General features: G+C 39.1%; 4 protein-coding genes across 5 annotated transcripts; 2 read left to right on the plus strand and 2 right to left on the minus strand.

The window, feature by feature from the left end:
* Positions 1–3,265: 3,265 nt before the first annotated feature.
* LOC115989924 lies at positions 3,266–4,746 on the plus strand. Its single transcript, XM_031113793.1, has 2 exons — positions 3,266–4,370; positions 4,478–4,746. The coding sequence occupies exons 1-2, from the start codon at positions 3,266–3,268 to the stop codon at positions 4,744–4,746; spliced, it is 1,374 nt and encodes a 457-aa protein (XP_030969653.1).
* A 1,490-nt stretch (positions 4,747–6,236) lies between these two features.
* LOC115989925 lies at positions 6,237–6,888 on the minus strand. Its single transcript, XM_031113794.1, has 2 exons — positions 6,830–6,888; positions 6,237–6,749 (listed from the first exon to the last, which is right to left on the minus strand). The coding sequence occupies exons 1-2, from the start codon at positions 6,875–6,877 to the stop codon at positions 6,237–6,239; spliced, it is 561 nt and encodes a 186-aa protein (XP_030969654.1). The 5' UTR covers positions 6,878–6,888.
* Position 6,889: 1 nt separating this feature from the next.
* Positions 6,890–7,917, minus strand: LOC115989927. The gene is made up of 4 exons (XM_031113795.1): positions 7,635–7,917; positions 7,376–7,546; positions 6,967–7,303; positions 6,890–6,914 (listed from the first exon to the last, which is right to left on the minus strand). The coding sequence occupies exons 1-4, from the start codon at positions 7,915–7,917 to the stop codon at positions 6,890–6,892; spliced, it is 816 nt and encodes a 271-aa protein (XP_030969655.1).
* A 3,799-nt stretch (positions 7,918–11,716) lies between these two features.
* Positions 11,717–18,488, plus strand: LOC115992583 (UNC93-like protein 3). 2 transcript variants are annotated; one of them, XM_031116798.1, is made up of 10 exons: positions 11,717–12,202; positions 12,398–12,561; positions 14,807–14,870; positions 14,972–15,085; positions 15,221–15,265; positions 16,071–16,321; positions 16,427–16,517; positions 17,078–17,190; positions 17,310–17,433; positions 17,962–18,488. In XM_031116798.1, the coding sequence occupies exons 1-10, from the start codon at positions 12,053–12,055 to the stop codon at positions 18,145–18,147; spliced, it is 1,302 nt and encodes a 433-aa protein (XP_030972658.1). In that variant the 5' UTR covers positions 11,717–12,052; the 3' UTR covers positions 18,148–18,488. The 2 variants fall into 2 exon arrangements, with proteins under 2 accessions (XP_030972658.1, XP_030972659.1); XM_031116799.1 differs by lacking the exon at positions 12,398–12,561.
* The last annotated feature ends 323 nt before the right edge of the window (positions 18,489–18,811 follow it).

Raw genomic sequence — 18,811 nt, forward strand, 5'->3', positions numbered from 1 at the left:
ACTAACTTGATCATCGGAGGATTTTTGGCCGGTCCCCCACCGGTCCCCTCTGATTCTGTGTCCTTTGTATTACAGGAAATAGCCTAAAGATCAACGTTCGAGTCCTATCAACCCACTGATAAAGGGAGAATCATCAGTTGGCGCCGTCTGTGGGAAGAAATTGTTTCACAGTTTACTTCTCCGTGACAAAGGGTCGATGGTTCGGACTAGATCAAGGGCTACTAGCCCAGGCCATCAGGGAAGCAGCAACCCGCATCGTGATCGCCAGTCTGCCCCGGTCATGCAGTCATCTGCCCAACATGCACAATCTATGGCAGACGCTATGGCGGAGTTGACTCGCCAAAACCAAGAATTACGAATGGAGATCAATATGAGGAGGCAAACGCATGAAGAGCGTGAAGGTGGACAAACACAAAGTCATGGCGGAAGAGAGAATACCGAAGTTGGAAGTCAGTTTAGAGGCACCACTTCGCGAACGGTACCACACCTGAAGGAAGAAATGGATCAAATGAAGAGAGTTATGGAGGAAATGAAGGAAAATATGAAAAGGGCGAATCCGATAGAAGATTTGGTTCACAGGACTGACTCTCCCTTCACGGCTTCCATCAACGGTCACCCCCTACCATCAAAGTTCAAGTTGCCTTCTCTGGATTCATATGATGGAACACGTGACCCGTTTGATCACATAGCCACTTTCAAGACCACCATGCATCTTCAAGGGGTGCCTGATGAGATAATGTGTAGAGCCTTCCCTACCACCCTTAAGGGTTCAGCACGAGTTTGGTTTAGCAAAATACCTCCAAATTCGGTGAGTTCTTTTGAAGAGTTGAGTAAGTTATTTGTTAACAATTTCATTGGAGGACAAAGGCACAAGCGTTCCTCGTCCAGTTTGTTGACGATAGAGCAGGGAGAGAACGAGAGCCTTCGGTCGTTTATCACCCGTTTTAACAGAGAAGCTCTCAGTGTGGACGAAGCAGATGATAAGCTTCTACTGGCAGCCTTCCACAACGGGGTGAATTCGGATCTGTTTATACACAAGCTCTATGAAAAAGAGCCCCAGTCCATGGCCGAACTCGTCCATTCGGCTCAGAATTTTATGAATGCAGAAGATGCAATCATCGCTAAGAAGAGGAAGAGGTCCGAGAGAATGGATGCAAATCCCAGTCGTCATCACGAGCAAGGAACTCGTCCAAAGAAGGGACGGACGGAGGAAAGGAGAGATCGAGAAAGTAAGAAGCCAGGCCCTCCAGTACGGAACCAGCAGTATACCCCTTTAAACGCCCCACTTGAGCAAGTCCTTATGCAAATCAAGGATGATCCCTCACTGAAGTGGCCGGAGAAATTGAAGGGTGATCCCAACAAGCGCAACAGGAACAAGTACTGTCGCTTTCATAGGGATCATGGTCATAACACGGACGAGTGTTTTGACTTGAAGCAACAAATTGAAAATCTCATAAGGCAAGGGAAGTTGAGGGGTTTCCTTGGACGAGACCAGATGGACGAGAAACAGAAGGGAAAGATGGAAGATTCATCGCGACCACCACTCGGGGAGATAAGAGTCATCATTGGGGGAAGTTCAACTGGCCGGTCGTCCAAGTCCAAGAAAGCATACTTGAAGGTAGTACAGAACGTCCAGCTTACCGGACGATCACCGAGAGCAATGTCTATGGACGAGCAGGCAATCACTTTCACGGACGAGGATGCTGACAGAATTCATCACCCTCATGATGATGCCCTCGTCATCTCCCTACTAATTGCAAACTACACAACCAGAAGAGTGCTTGTGGACAATGGAAGCTCAGCAGACATTTTATACTATCCAGCTTTTCAGCAGATGAGATTAGGACGAGACCAGCTCCGTCCAGTGAACTCCCCCCTAGTAGGTTTTGGTGGGATGAAGGTGCAACCAGTGGGTACCATTTCCTTATCCGTGGTAGTGGGGGCATATCCACAACAACTTACCAAGGACGTCAACTTCCTTGTGGTAGATTGTCCATCCTCCTACAATGCCATCATTGGAAGACCAACTTTGAATAGCTGGAAAGCTGTTACCTCCACTTACCATTTATCAGTCAAGTTTCCAACGGAATATGGGGTAGGACAGGTACAAGGTGACCAACTGGCAGCAAGAGAATGTTACTTGGCCATGCTGGCCATGGATGAACAAGTTCAAGCAATGAATATTGAAGAAAAGAAGGTCGTAGCAGAGCCTACTGAAGCATTGGAAGATATTTCCTTGGATGAAGTTAACCCTGAGAGGTGTACCAGGGTTGGAGCAGATTTAGAAGAGAAGATTAAAAAGGACCTCGTCCAATTTTTGAAGAAAAACATCGATGTGTTCGCGTGGAGTCACGAGGATATGCCGGGTATAGACCCTAGTGTCATTACCCACCGTTTGAATGTATGTCCTTCCTCTAAGCCTGTGCGGCAAAAGAAGAGGGTGTTTGCCCCTGAGAGAGATAGTGCAATCAAGGACGAGGTCCAGAAGCTGATGGTAGCAAAGTTCATTCGGGAAGTGTATTACCCGGATTGGTTGGCCAATGTAGTAATGGTCAAAAAAGCGAATGGCAAGTGGAGAATGTGCGTGGACTTCACTGATCTGAACAAGGCTTGCCCCAAGGATAGCTACCCGCTACCGCGCATTGACCAGTTAGTAGACTCAACTGCAGGACACAAATTGCTTAGCTTCATGGATGCCTTTTCAGGATACAATCAGATAAGAATGGACGAGGCTGACCAAGAGAAGACATCTTTTGTAACCAGTCAAGGCTTATTCTGCTATAAGGTGATGCCGTTTGGCTTGAAGAATGCAGGGGCAACATATCAGAGGTTGGTCAACCACATGTTTCGTCCACAGATTGGGCGGAATGTAGAAGTCTACGTAGATGACATGCTGGTGAAAAGTCAAGACGAAGGAAGACATCTAGACGACCTGCAGGAGACATTCGAGACATTAAGGCAGTATCACATGAAGCTAAATCCTAGCAAATGTGCCTTTGGAGTATCATCAGGGAAATTCCTTGGCTTTATGGTATCCCACAGGGGAATTGAAGCGAATCCAGATAAAATTCAAGCAATATTGGACATGAAGCCACCGCAAAATACCAAGGAAATCCAATCCCTCACTGGACGAGTCGCTGCGCTTAACAGGTTTGTCTCTAAAGCTACTGATAAATGTTTGCCATTTTTTAAGGTTCTCAAAAAAGCATTCGAATGGACCGACGAGTGTCAGAGAGCTTTTGAAGATTTGAAAGTATACCTTACCATGGCACCGCTGCTGAGTCCATCAGTGGAAGGAGAGGAACTATATTTGTACCTAGCAGTAACCCCGCACGCCGTGAGCTCGGCATTGATAAGAGAGGAAGATAAAGTGCAAAGACCTGTGTACTATACAAGCAAGGCATTGAAAGGAGCGGAAGGACGGTATCCGCAAATGGAGAAGTTGGCCTTCGCACTAATCACAGCATCACGGAAGCTGAGGCATTATTTCCAAGCACATGTCATTAATGTTATGACAGATCATCCTCTCAAAAAGGCAATGAATAGGCCGGAAGCTGCAGGACGATTAATCCAGTGGGCTGTGGAGCTAAGTGAGTTCGATATCAGGTATCTACCAAGGCATGCCATTAAAGCTCAAGCCCTAGCAGATTTTATTGCGGAGTTTACCCCAAGTCATAACGAGACAGAGGACAGTAAGAGATGGATCGTTCATGTGGATGGTTCGTCCACACGGCATGCAGGAGGAATTGGTGTGGTCCTGCAGTCCCCAGAGGGAGATAAACTGAAACATAAAGTCCGTCTACAGTACCAAGCGACAAACAATGAAGTCGAATATGAAGCCCTCCTCAAAGGGCTAGAATTGGCAAAGTCCGTGGAAGCAAAGTCCATATGTGTCATGGGGGATTCCCAACTGATCATGGGGCAAGTGAATGGGACGTATGAGGCGAAGGAAGAACGAATGAAGAAGTATCTTGGTAGGGTGATGCGCCTTGTGAAAAGGTTTGAAAAAGCTGACTTCGTTCAAATCCCAAGGGAGGAGAACGTGGAAGCTGATACTATAGCGAAGGAGGCCTCAGCAGACGAATCATTAGAGAAGTCAGACGAAGTTCAATATGTGCCAAGTATAGATGCCCAGGAAGTACAGCAGGTTGATAACAAAGAAAATTGGATGACTCCCATTATATCCTATTTGAAAGACGGACGACTACCAGAAGAAAAGGACGAGGCCAGAAAGGTGAGGGTGAGGTCAGCTAGATACGTCCTTATGAATGGAGTTCTATACAAGAGAGGTTTCTCTCAACCTTACCTTAGATGTTTAGCTCCGGACGAAGCAAACTACGTGCTGAGAGAAGTTCATGAAGGGGCATGTGGCAATCATTCGGGAGCAAGATCACTTGTCCACAAGGTCGTCCGTGCAGGGTACTACTGGCCGAACATGCAAGCTGATGCTAAAGCATACGTTAAGGTCTGCGACCAGTGCCAGCGATTCAGCAACGTCCCCAGGCAACCATCGGAATACCTCACCCCAATGGTGGCACCGTGGCCCTTCGCACAATGGGGACTGGACATTTTGGGTCCCTTCCCTTTGGGAGTAAGGCAGATGAAGTTTCTAGTGGTGGGCATCGATTACTTCACCAAATGGGTGGAGGCAGAACCGTTGGCAAATATCACACAACAGAATGTGAAAAACTTCGTGTGGAAGAACATCGTATGCAGATTTGGAGTGCCGAAGGTATTGGTGTCTGATAACGGACGACAATTCGACAATGCACTCTTCAAGGACTTCTGCTCACATTTTGGAATTCAGAACCATTACTCCTCGCCTGCACACCCCCAAGCCAACGGCCAGGCTGAAGTTGCAAACCGATCCTTGTTGAAAATCATCAAGACTCGGCTTGAGGGGCAAAGGGAGTGTGGCCAGATGAATTACCAGGAGTTTTATGGGCGTATAGGACCACAGTGAGGACACCTACAGGAGAGACTCCTTTCAAACTAGCCTATGGAAGTGATGCAGTCATACCTGCAGAAGTACATATGGCTAATCATAGGGTGATGATGTATCAAGACAAGGATAATGAAGATCAGCTTCGTCTGAACCTCGATTTAATAGACGAGGTAAGGACAAATGCAGAACACCGGGCAGCAAAGTATAAGAATCTCATGGCTAAGCAGTATGACGCGGTGGTGAAGCCTAGGCGTTTCAACATTGGAGATCTCGTCCTGAGAAAGGTCTCTTTGTCGACCAAGAACCCGGCACATGGGAAATTGGGCCCAAACTGGGAAGGACCCTATAAAGTTATCAACTGTAAAAGGCAAGGATCCTACTACCTGGAGGCCCTGGACGGGAGAAAGCTGGAACATCCTTGGAATGTGGAGCACCTGAGGAGGTACTACCAGTAAGAGTGAACCTATGGACGAGACTGGGTCTTATAAGTCTAATTACCCTACTACTACGTATGATGCTGTTTGTGTTTGATACTATTATATTTGGTGTTGCTTATGTGTGGAGTTTGAAACTATGATCTTATTACTTATTATAGTTGTGTTATGGTTATGGACGAAGTCATGAAGTATGTATTTATTAAATAAAAAGGCATCAGTGTGCATATGCCTTGTCTGTAAACAATATTTATGTTATGTGCTAAATGTTGTGTGAAATTTCTCCATGATATTATCGTCCAAGTCAATCCTCAAGAGGGTTGAAAGATCCAAGACGAACAAAATCTCTGGACGCAGAGATGTAACGTCTAAATTTTCTAAGGAAAAAACCACATCCACACTCGTCCAACTCATGGACGAGACAGAGCCAACTGAAACAATCCAAAATCTGGACGAGAGAAAAAGTTGGCAAAATAAGTAAGATGGTAAGTAAAATTAGTTTGCAAGTCCTAAGACGAATCAAGCTAATTAAAAATACTACCTACTAAGACGAGTTAGACTACATGAAAAATATGTAATCTCGATATGGACGAGCTAAAGTTGGAGTTAAAATAGCTTGGCAACATTCGTCCATGAAAATGAAATCACTCGTCCATGCAAAGATAATAAAAATTCATTCAAAGGGTAGACTTCCTACGTCCAAAAAACCCTGATTAGTTTGGAAAGCAGAAACTACTTAAAAACCCGTCCTAAAACCATGGACGAGTATAATGTATTCTTGTTACATAAAGGAAGGTCCAAAAACAAAGGACCAAATAAAAAAAAAGAGAAAAACCACTAAGGTTAAAAGTCTCGTCCTAAGAAGGGGGAGCATTCACAACTGGTGCGTCCTGAGGCTGGGTACTAGCATCGTCTTCCACGTTGACGTCATCAGAGCCAGTCTGGAGAAGAGAGCTTGTGGCAGCAGCAAGGTTAAGCTTGATTGCATTAAAATCAACTTCAGGGAAGTTCTCAATAGCGTCCATTCTGAAATCTTCAAAACCAGCTGCATAATTGCGATCCAAAGTGTCTGTATATTCTTTGGACGACTTGAACTCAGCCACAGCGTCCTCTTTTGCCTTGGAGAGACGAGCATTCAATTCATCATTCATCTTCTGCAAATGATCAATGCGCGTATCCTTCTCCACTGCATCCGTCCTTAGCTCCTCAATCAGCTTGTTACGTTCCTTGACCTCGTCCTTAGCTTTTTCAGCAACCCCAGCCCATTTTTTACACTCAGCATTCACCTGCTGAATCCTCGTCTCCAACAAGACTCTCGTCTTGTCCAGCTCTGTTGCCTGTCTAGACGCTGCTATAAACTTGGACATGGCCTATGAATAGACAAAGCAACATAGAGTGATTAAATGAGGAAAAGTGGCTACCCAAATAAGGATGAGAGATACTGACATACCTTGAAGAGGTCATGGACGCCTGAATGTTCAAATTCCTTTAAACCCATGTTGTAGCACGTTTATATCTTCGTCCTTGACAGCCATCTGGAAACGTTTCCAAGCCAGGTCTTCGTTCTCAATAATGTTCGTGGAATGCTGGGACGAGCCAGGCGTGGTAGACTTGGCCAAAGGAGTTCTGGGTGGAGTCTTGGACGGCGTGGACTCCACTGGAGTGGACGAGTCCACATCAACTATCTGGACGGCAGGCTGGGACTGGGGAGGTTTGGACTTGACCACCTTGGACGAGCCTGACTTGACCCTTTTGTCCCTACGACTGGGGAGCCCTTCCAAGTCAATATTTTTTGGCAAGAACTTCCTTTTGTCCCCAGCCGTTGGACGAGTCTGACCCTCAGGACGATCTTGGGCTTGACCCTCAGGACGTTTCCCCTCTCCTGCAATCTCCTTCCCTCTATTCTCTTTCATTGTTGACATTCCTAAGACGAGATGAACGAGTTAGGAAGGTACACAAAAAAGAAAAAGAAAAGGAGGTTTAGCTAAGAACTTACTTTTTCGCACAGTAACTTCGTGGGCGATAGCTTCGTCTGAAGGCTCAGGACCTAAACCCCACTTGGCTAAGCGTCTTAGCGTGACAAGAGAACGAAAGCTCCTGTCTGTATGTAGACGAGCTCTATGGACGCGGTCACGATGGAATTTACTCAGGGACGGACGTTTGGCAGCTACAACACAATGAACAAACAAAGGTTAGAAATTGTAAATATATCAAATAGAAGTAAGAATAAAAATAAACAAGGGGAAGGGACGTACCTTCTGGACGAAGGTTCCCTAGTTCCCCAGTGTAAGGGGGAAAGGGATCCCTGCCAACGTCCACAGGGTTCCCTGCCCAGAAGCCTGAAACGAAAATGAACTCCGTCTTCCATTTCCTATCAGACGAAGCTAGGGACTTGATCAACCTACAATCATTCCCTCTAGCAGTAAACTGATAAAAACCTTCAGATTGACTTATGGCAGAAGGTTTATAACAATAAAGGAACTCGTCCACTGTAAGAGGACGGTCCCCACCAAAAACTTCCCTCCACAAAATTTGCATGGAGATAATAAGTCTCCATGCGTTAGGATTGAATTGACAAACACTTAAACCTAACTTAACTAATAACTCTCTATCGAAGGCATTTAAAGGAAACCTAAGGCCACCTAAAAAGTAAGATTCATAGACGCCTATACCAAAACGGGGCTCACAACACCACTCTCCACGGACGGGCAGCCTAGGGTTAAACTCGTTTGGGATTTGATACCAGGATTTAAGGCTATTTAACCTCTGTTCGTCCGTCTTAGAATGGACGCCTACAGCTCAACTGAAGACGGTTTCTACCTCGTCCGTAGGATTGGACGGAGAACCAGCTTGAGAGCCAGAAGCTCTCCTAAGCTGTTCTTGGACGACCTCAATAGGGAGCCCAGGGGCCCCAGAAGAGTAGTTCTCGCCCGTGCTTCCTCCACCCTCATCACTAGCACTGCTAGAGTTAGACCTCTCACTAGTATCCTCACAGTACTCGTCTATGGCCTTATTAAGGCTATCAGTAGACGAGGAGGCAGCGGACATCTCTAACAAGAAACTTAAAACCTAAAGACGAGGAGAAGAAGAGTACCTGGCTCTAGACGGAAGAAGACTCTAGACGTAGAGAAACTCCTAGACGAGGCTCTAGACGACGGATGTCAAGGAAGAAAATCTCTGGAATGAAAAGGGTTAAGGGAGGCATTCCATTATTTATAGGATGCTGACCTAGGTAATCGAAACGACCCAGCCAATACGAAAGCGACACGTGGCATCTACCTCGGAAATATAAATCGACGAAATTAGCCGCCAATAAAAAAATGACACGTGGTGCAAATAATTAATAACCAATTACCAGTCCAAAGACGTTCAACCATTTGGACGACTCACATGGACGAGGGGGCAACTGATGGTGTCATAAATAAATCCCCAAGTCCATAACTCGTCCATATGTCTCGTCCAACAAAAGAAGCTACAATAGGCGATGAAAATTACAAGCGTACTGGCGAACCTCGTCCATACATGGACGAGCAATACCTCGTGAGATCTATTTATCAGTTATGAACGTCAAGCCTTCCAAGATGATCTCGTTATCTTCCACTGAAGATGGACGAGATCATCCTTGAGGTGTCGTCCATCCTGACTATGGATGGACGAGTTCATCAGCGTCCGACCTAGGTAACTTCCACAGCGGTTATGGAAGTTACTCCTAATTCGCCGGACTCCTCGACATTGGGAACGGTTCCTAAACAGATAAACCGTTCCACACACACACTATATAAGGCTTCTTCGATGAAAGGTAAGGGCATTCAGACACTTTTACTTTTGAGAGAACATTTCTTCGTTACAGAGAGTTCAAAGTAACTGACTTGATCATCGGAGGATTTTTGGCCGGTCCCCCACCGGTCCCCTCTGATTCTGTGTCCTTTGTATTACAGGAAATAGCCTAAAGATCAACGTTCGAGTCCTATCAACCCACTGATAAAGAGAGAATCATCAGTTAATACTCAACAAATAAAATCACTCCGAAAAGGGTGTAATACTCTTAAACATATGTGAACATAATAATGTAGAACAAAGACTAATATCTTACATATAAATAAGATGAAGAACGGTGAAGCAAAATAAAGGACATTTATAGTCTCATGAAAGACTAAAAATATTACACCACACACATTGATTAGTCATGTCAAGATCCAAACCATACCTTCTTTAAGATCAAATAGGACTTTCATTGGGATGTAATGTAGGGTAAAGAGGAGGAATTTAGAACAACGGGTATAGGTAAAAATAAAAAGTGTTCCCAAGAATAATTAGAGAGACAACTTCTTTTGAGTATATGACAATTAATTTATTCTCTCAAGTTTCTTGAATATTGCACTTTCACTTTCTCTCTTTTTTCTTCAAAATTTCATCAACAAATTCATTCTCTATTTCTTCCTCTTTCACATTCCTTTTTTTTTTTTTTTTCAATAACAAGTGTACATGGGTTTGTCGTTTCTTTGCCAGTTTTGGCTTTTTATTTTATTTTATTTTGTTCCTTTTCCTTTGATTTTTCTCTCCATCCACTGTACTATCAGTGTTTTTTTTTTTTTTTTTTGGATTATCAAAAAAAAAATGTCTTTTTGCTTAGCATTTTTTTCCTTTATTATTTTCTTCTTCTTCTTTGTTTTATTTGTCTTTTCTTGTACTTCTCATTATTAATTTATTTATTTTTTGGTGCTCGTCTTTCTTTGAATTGTGCTCCTTAATTTTTTTTTTAAGTGTACATACACAATATTTTTAATAAAAAAATGTGTTACTTTTTTTGTTTTATTTAATGAGTATATAATTGTAAATTTATACTAACTTCATTTCCATCCTCTCATTTTTCCTCTCAATCAAATAAAAGAGTTTTTCATCTCTCCAACCAAACACACATGAAGAAAAACTAAATCTTTTCTATCCTCCCACTATTTTCTATTTTCCTACTTTTCCACCTCTTCAACCAAACGGACCCTAAGTCTTATTGTTTGTGCTCATTTCCCCAAAACTAATTTTTGGTCAGTTTAATTGTCACAACATAATCCCACAATTATTGTATTGTGACAATTATATATACGAGAGTGTCTAGATATTAAATAACATAGTTTTGAAATCTAGACCGTTCAAATTACCAGAAAGGGGAGAGGTTTAAGGTTTTTGAGATCGGACTAAGGTTTAACTGAAATCAAACCATGATGTGTCATTTAATTTTTTATTAACTTTAATTCATAAATTGTGTTTATATATAATAATTTTCCATATCTTACCAACACCAGCCTTATAGACTAATTTCGGCATTTATTTTTTCAAAAATAGTATAATGGGCTTAATTGTAACCCAAAAAATTAGCCTTTGGGCTGTTCTTAATTAGGTACTGTACCTTCACTGAAGTATAATAAGTTTCTTAATTAAATTCAAACACCTTATTATTATTATTTTTTAGAAAGAAAAAACATCTCATTTCATTAACCAATAAAAGAAGAATAATATTATCTTTTTAAAAAATAATTAAATTCCAAACAACTAAATATTTAAATTCAATCGATGAATCAAAGGGGCTGATTGATAGGAGGATTTTTGTTTTTGTTTTCAAAATAGTATAAAAACAATTTTCAAAAAATTGAACTTGAAACTAGTTTTCAGATAATAATTTTTATATTTTACATGTTTGGCTCCCATTTTTAATTTTTTTTTTCAAAATACTAAAAACAAAAATAATTGTTTGGGTGACCATTTTTATTTTTGAGATTTAAAAAAATATATATTTACAAAAAGTAACATGTAGAATCTATAGATTACTTTTTTTTTTTTTTTTGTTTTGTGTGTGGATAATGATAAGATAATAGAGCTCATCATGTTTTTTTATATTTCATTTTTAATGATAATTTTCAAATTTGAAATATAAAAATTCTTTTTGTCATAAAAATAAACTCCTAAATTTAAGAGATAAAAGAGTTTGGACAAATATGTGGTGTCTATTGTTTTTAATTTATTTATAACTATGTCATTAAAAACTTTTTCTATATCCTGAAAACACTTCCTATGCCATTTTCGAAATCTTGTTTTAAATCAGAAATAAGATACAGTTTTTTAAAAATTATATGTAGAAAATATTAGTCAAACAATAAATTTAAGTATGAAACCCACCTTTATGAATTGCAAAATAAAAAACTATATTTAAATAATTTTACCAAACAGTCCCTAAACTTTAATTTTAGATAAAAGAATTTTTATTTAAAAAAAAATGTAAATAGTGGGTGAGAAGAAATGGAGTTTTAAGTTTTAACTTAAAACCACGTAACAAAGAGGATTTCATTACCACACCTAACATTCAGATCAAACACAAACTAACGGTTGCAAATTACCTTCCGAGTTTTGATTTCTGAGTTGTGAGAGCTGACCCAGTAACCATTTTTGTCTTCGTCTTGAATATCTCCCAAAAGTCAGCAACGAATCCAAATTATTGGGGTTCGATTCCACCAACAATAAAATAATCGAAACCCCAACTCTTTTCATTCGTCTTCTAATGCTTGCTTTCATTATTGCCGGCACTCCTTCGCTTTTGCCTTCACTCTCTTGGACTCTCTCTCATTTCTGAGGTTTTATAGTGACTCTGTGATCAATTGGGTCGAGCACTCGAGTTGAAGCCATGGATGAAGAGGCGCCATTGGTTGGTGATAAACTAGTTGAAATTCCAAAGAAAAACCATGCCAGAGATGTTCATATTCTCAGCTCTGCCTTCCTCTTGGTCTTTCTTGCCTATGGTGCTGTTCAGAATCTTGAGAGTACCCTCAACACCGTGAGTCTCTTGTCTCTGTTCTTCGCTTTTGCATTTTTTTGTTTGTTTTTGTTTTCCTATGCTTGGTTGCTGAGAATTGTTTCATTTGCTGAGGGAACTGAAAGTTTTGAACATAGAAAACTTGTTTCTTTTTGGAATGTTTTATATTTTAGCTGGGTTTGATGGTTTGGGTGTGAATTTCAATTTTCAAATCAGGAAGAGGATTTGGGTACGACTTCGCTTGGGATATTGTATGTGTCTTTCACATTTTTCTCCATGGTGGCTTCAATGGTGGTTCGGGGACTTGGGTCAAAGAATGCTTTGGTTCTTGGGACTACTGGTTATTGGTTGTTCTTAGCTGCAAATTTGAAGCCATCATGGTAACTAATTGCTGCTATTGGTATAGTGCATTTGGATCATTCACAGTGGTTTTATTTTTTTGGATTTTTCTATACACTGATTTTTTTGGAATGTTTTTCTAAAAAGTTAACCTCTTTTTATATGATCTGTCTGCAATGTTGAACTTCTAACTTGCTATTCCACTGAGAAATTTCCAACAGTTTTGACAATCAAATGAAATCGATAAAATTATATGCATGTTTGGCATTGCTTTAGGAAGAGAGTTTTAATTATAGAGTTTAGTAGTAGAGCTTTTGTAATATAGAGTTTTAACTGAGAAACTCTTTAGCATTTATGGCTTTTGAGTGTTTGACAAATTGCATTAAACAATGCTTTAAAGTGGTAGATCTATAAAGCATGATTAGTGAATTGTAGAGTTTTTTTCCCAAGAAGCTCCAAATTTTAGCTTTAGCCAGCTTTAAGGACCCGCCTTAAAGGTCCTCCCAACCAATAAAATAATGCTACTTATGTAAATGTGTGAGTTAGCTTCCTAATCAACATAAGAAAAAAAAAAAAAAAAAATCACCAGGTGATGTCATATTTGCATGAATGACAGCATTTTATTGATTAGGAGGACAGGGAGCTCTTTAGCGAAATTGCTAAATGTTTGGCAATTTCAGCTAAAAGAGCTTTAACCCCCTTAAAGCACTTTTCGTCCCCTCCAAAAGCAAACCAGACAGGCCCTATGGAGAAAAATGAGTTGTGGATGCCATATACTATATTGGATTAATGTTTTATCTTCATTTGTTTCAAGAGTCGTGACTTTGCATTTATCTAAAGCCATATTCAACTTTTGTAGGGTGCTTGATGGAAGTCAATGAACTAGTTTATGTCTTATTTTTGGACAAATAACAATATTAATTAATCAAAAAGGAATGTAGCCCAAGTACACAGGATGCATACTATGGGTACATCAAAATCAAACTCTAAAAGTTCAACGATCAATCAAATGTAATAGGGGGAAAAGGAAAATGATCCTATCACTGAAATCAGATCAAACAAAGATTTTAAGAACAACAGTTTTAGTTCATATTCTATGCTCATTGAAAAGGTAAACAAATTATGCAACGAGACTTATCAATGATTTCAAATTTACCATCAGATAGAAGATAAGATAGAATTATTATGATACTATCTACTTGCTGGGCTGAACTTATGTGTATATAATTATGAAATATTGTACACACATGGGGTACTGCATTGGGATGTCAATTTCATAAGAGCTGTGCAGGATTGGGAATTAGAGTCTTTGTTGAATTTCTTGGATATGATTTATGGTGCATTAGTGAAAGGAAGTGGGGAGGATAAACTGTGCTGTAAACCAGATAAGAGCAAGGGATTTACAGTGAGTGGTTCTAACAGGGTTCTCCTTGGAAATGGTGATCAATCATTCCCTTGGAAGAGCAAATGGAAGTCTTCCTTCTAGAGTTGCTTTCTTTATTTGGATTGCAGCTTTGGGGAAAATCTTGAAGATTGACAATTTACAGAAAAGAATTTGTGACTTTCGGTTTTGGATTGGTTTTATATGTGTAAATGCAACGGGGAATTTGTTGACCATCTTTTACTCCACTGTCCTATAGCTACAGAATTGTGGTCTATGGTGTTGGGTTTATTTGGAGTTTGTTGGGTGATGTCAAAGACTGTTGTGGATGGCTGCCCAACATTGCTTAATATGGTGTTTATGGAGGGAGAGGAACAATTGGAGTTTCGAGGACACAGAGAACTATGCCTGATCTCAAATTAATTTTCTTTTGAACTTTGTTGGATTGGATGTCTGTTTTGCGTAGTTTATCTTTATGTTCTGTTATTGATTTGATAAATTCTTGTAAGTTACGTGATTGATTGTATGGTCCCCAGCTGTATACTTCTTGTATACTTGGGTGGCTATATTTTTTGATATTGATAAGATTTGCATTACTTATCAAAAAAAAAAAAAACTCTCAGATTACAATCATTTTATTCATACCCTATAAAATTTGTGAAATTTTTATGACTTGCACAAAGGTATTGATTTGTATTAATCAGTTGTCTTGTGAATTCATAAACTAAGTTAGTTTTTACAGTTAATTTCTGGCATCTATGACTGCATTATCTCAGCTCTTAAATTTGACTATCAATTGTATCTTATTTTGTGATTAACATACATAATAATCTGAATCACTTTTTACCTGAATATTGAATTTTTTTAACTGCATATGTTTTAACATCAACCTGTTCCTTCTTTAGGTATACAATGGTTCCAGCTTCTGTTTACCTTGGATTTTCTGCTTCAATTATATGGGTTGGGCAGGTGAAAGTCCATGCTTCAGATTTTTTGAGTTTCTTGGTAGTTTGCAGCAATAGTTTGTAGAGCCAAAAAATTCTTTCTTAACTCCTCGTATGACCTATCAGGGTACATATCTCACTTCCACTGCCCGCAGTCATGCAAGAGATTATAACTTACATGAAGGAACAGTAATTGGTAAATTCAATGGAGAGTTCTGGGGACTGTTTGCGAGTCACCAGGTGAATCATTTGATCTTTTTTGTGACAAGTCTCATTATGTGTTTTTTTATTTTTATTTTTTAAGAATATTATTATTTTTAACTTGCCAAAGTGAAGTTTTATTGAGTAATATAATTTTTATTCATTTTTCTGCAGTTTGTTGGAAATCTTATCACACTTGCATTGTTGAGTGATGGAACGGTATGCATTAACCTCAAAGTTAACTTTGGCTGTTGTACTCCATCCTTCTGGTTTCACACTTAACTCACTGTGTTTATTTAGTTATTAAAGAAGACTTATCCTTCCATCCAGAAGCTCCCAGACTCTCTCTCTATTGATCACATTTATCTCCAATAAGATATTAGGTGGCATTAAAACGTTTAATATATATATATATATATATATAATTTTAGTATATAAAATATTAGGATTCAAAGTAATTGAATATGAGGAAGAACTGGTGTCTTTGACAGATTTTTCGTAGAATAATTGAGTAAATAATAGAGTATCGTCCAAATAAATACAGAATCAAACCGATATATCATAATTTGTGCTTACCCATCATACATCTACATCTTTCCCTTGCGCTTGTTGCCCCTTGCACTTGTTGCTTAATATACATCATACGTCTATATCTTCCCGAACCCCAAGAGATAGCACAATCAGGCAGAGGTTACTAGTTTGAATCTCTCCTTCCCCCTTCTTTTTAGTCCAAAACTTACTTATCAATGTATAAATTCTCCTGGGAGGAAGATTTTAGTTTGTGTATTATGGAAATTTAAAAATCATTAAGGAGATACACGCCCGAGCTTTCATACCCATCTCTGGATTACTACAATGGATTCAATTTAATAAAACCTTAATTATACAGGCACAATCATGCACATATGTTCACTTCAATATGGAACTCTTATAGCATATGCATAGCCTGTGCATTTTTGGGTTTACAATTTATTATTTCTTTCCATTCAATCTCATGGTTTTATTTTCTTTCACATCACTGCAGGAGGGAAGTACCAGTAGCACAACTTTATTGTATGTTGTGTTTCTTTGCAGTATGACCTTAGGTACCATACTTATGTGCTTCTTAACAAAAAAGACTGATGAAGGAGAGAGTCGGCAACCAGATTCATCTGTCAGCTTTTACTCTAATGTGGTATCTTTGTCAAAGTCAGTAATTAATCCTTTGTTTGATGTACGGATGCTACTGGTCATTCCCCTTATTGCATATTCAGGATTACAACAAGCGTTTGTATGGTAATTACTAGGTTAACTTATGATATACTTTCTCATTGCCATTCTAGTGTCAATTTATATGTTCCCTTCCAATTTCTCTTATTAAGATGGATTGTTATATCTTAGGGCTGAATTCACCAAGGATATTGTAACCCCAGCACTTGGTGAGTCTGGTGTGGGTGGTGCAATGGCGGTATATGGAGCTTTTGATGCAATAGTAAGTACAAGAATGCAGAAACAAGTGGTTCTTTACCTTTCATTCCAGTTCAACTGAAGTAGCATTCCAATTGGTAAATTGGTTGTTTCGTATTTCTCATATTTAGCACAGCTTTCCTTATTATTATGAGGTGAAAGAAACAACTTTTGTCCTCAGAAGTAAGAGAGAGCAAATTGGTCTGAGTTTTCTATCTCTGTTAGCAATTATGACGTTTTTGCAATACAGTTACCACCTTTATAGTAATATAATTCTTTTTTAATGCACGGGTTGCAGCTGTGCCTTTTCCTGTGATCTGATATCTAACATGATGTGGAACTCAGTTGTTATAACAATTTTTACTTGCAATATATGTTGCAATCTCAAAGAAATATTTTCAAAAGCAAAATTCAATTTTTCTTTGTATTGAATTTAAAAGCTCAATGTTGGTGTTAAGTGGCAAGTTCTCACATCACATGCCATGTTGGAAGTGCAGAATTGTTGTGTAGACAAACTTGTTATATAGATAGTTTAGTTAAATCATTGGTATTTATGGTCAAATTTGTTGTTGGAACTTGTGCCAGTGTTCATTGGCTGCTGGTCGACTTACCTCTGGTCCTAAGTCTATCACTTTGATAGTTTCTGGTGGAGCCTTTATTCAGGCTATCGTATTCCTCTGGCTTCTACTAGCATACAGGTAAGCAATAAGCACTTTAGGGTACTAAGATTTCTTCAAACTCAAGCTTTTTGTTGTAATGAGTATTTTGAAGCCATACTTATGTTGCATACACCTTATTTTTCCATGTCATGGTTCAGGTTAACTAGCGGAGTACTTGGCATTATGTACCCACTTCTCATGGCTGCCATTTTGGGCATTGGTGATGGAGTATTTAATACACAGCTTAGTGCTTTGCTTGGGATACTCTTCAAGCATGATATGGTACATAATTATATGTGATAACTGATAAGCCTTTGTGTGTGTGCGTGTGTATAAATGCATGGGTGCACCTTTGATGTTTTACTCCTCTGGGTTAACTTTTATCCTGGTATTCTCACCATACATAGCCAAGGGTAAGGTGTTAATGCTGAACTCACGTCTTGACTGCATGTATCTCATGTAACTTTGTTATATTATTTAGGTCTTCTAGGTTTCATCTACATTATATTATCATTTAATGCTCAAAAGAGTGCACTTTTTTTTTTATGTTGGTAAATATTTCCATATTTCATAACATTTATGCAAAATTTCTCTTTACTAATTCTTCTGTATCTATTTTCACATACCAATACTATATTTGCTTGCACTTCTAAATTTGTTCCACAACTTACACATGAGACACATTTTTTGCTCGGTCTTGTTTTTCTATGAGACCGCTGGCATTTATCACTTCATTTGATTTCTTATTATTGCACCTGAAGTTCTAGCAAGGTGTTATGATCTGGATTTATGATCACAATTTCTGTACAGGAAGGGGCATTTGCACAGCTCAAGGTCTGGCAGAGTGCTTCCATTGCAGTTGTATTCTTCCTGAGTTCATACATCTCATTGAAGGCAATGCTGGTGATTATGCTTGCTGCCCTCTGCATCTCGTATGCTGGATTCCTGTTTTTGACTCTCAAGGTGGAGAAAGCATTTTCCTCCTCTAGTTCGTGAAGTCGGTGTTGCTCATAAAATCATAGTTGTTCATGTCATATGCATTTTAATATGCTCCATTAATGTGTGCAATACCTATTCTTTCACAATTTGTTGTTGTGAAATGTAAAATTTGAAAGAATGTGCACAAATGCCTTGTGCCGTTTTAGCCTTTAGGATGGCTGTATACCAACTCCTTGTAACAATTTCTGGGAGAGATGATGAAGTAGTTATCAATGGTTAAAGTTGTTGGCCCACCCAAGGTGGGAGAATAGGTTTTAATCATCTCCTCCTGTTACGGATCTTAATTTGTTGGCATACAAATTTGATATTCCTATTTCACGTTGAATTTTTTTTAGTAATGTCATTTTCAAAATTTTCTTGTATTAGAATTTTTTTTTGAGTAGTTCTCAGTGTAGGTTTATTTTATTTTATTTTTTTATTTTTTTAAAGAAGAAAACTTTAACTTTAATTAAAAAAATAATCAGCCATAATCAACTAACAAAACATGATTGAGTTGTTAAGAAATATCCCCCATCCACATTGATAAACCGCTAACATGTCTCGCATGTTATGAGCAGCTTTCAATTAAAAGAGTATTTATTTAATTGGCTAACAAAACGTGATTGAGTTGTTGAGAAATACCCTCCATTTACACTGAAAAATCGCTAACATGTCTCACATA

Source organism: Quercus lobata, chromosome 5 (genome assembly GCF_001633185.2).
Source record: "Quercus lobata isolate SW786 chromosome 5, ValleyOak3.0 Primary Assembly, whole genome shotgun sequence".
NCBI classification, from domain to species: Eukaryota; Viridiplantae; Streptophyta; class Magnoliopsida; order Fagales; family Fagaceae; genus Quercus; species Quercus lobata.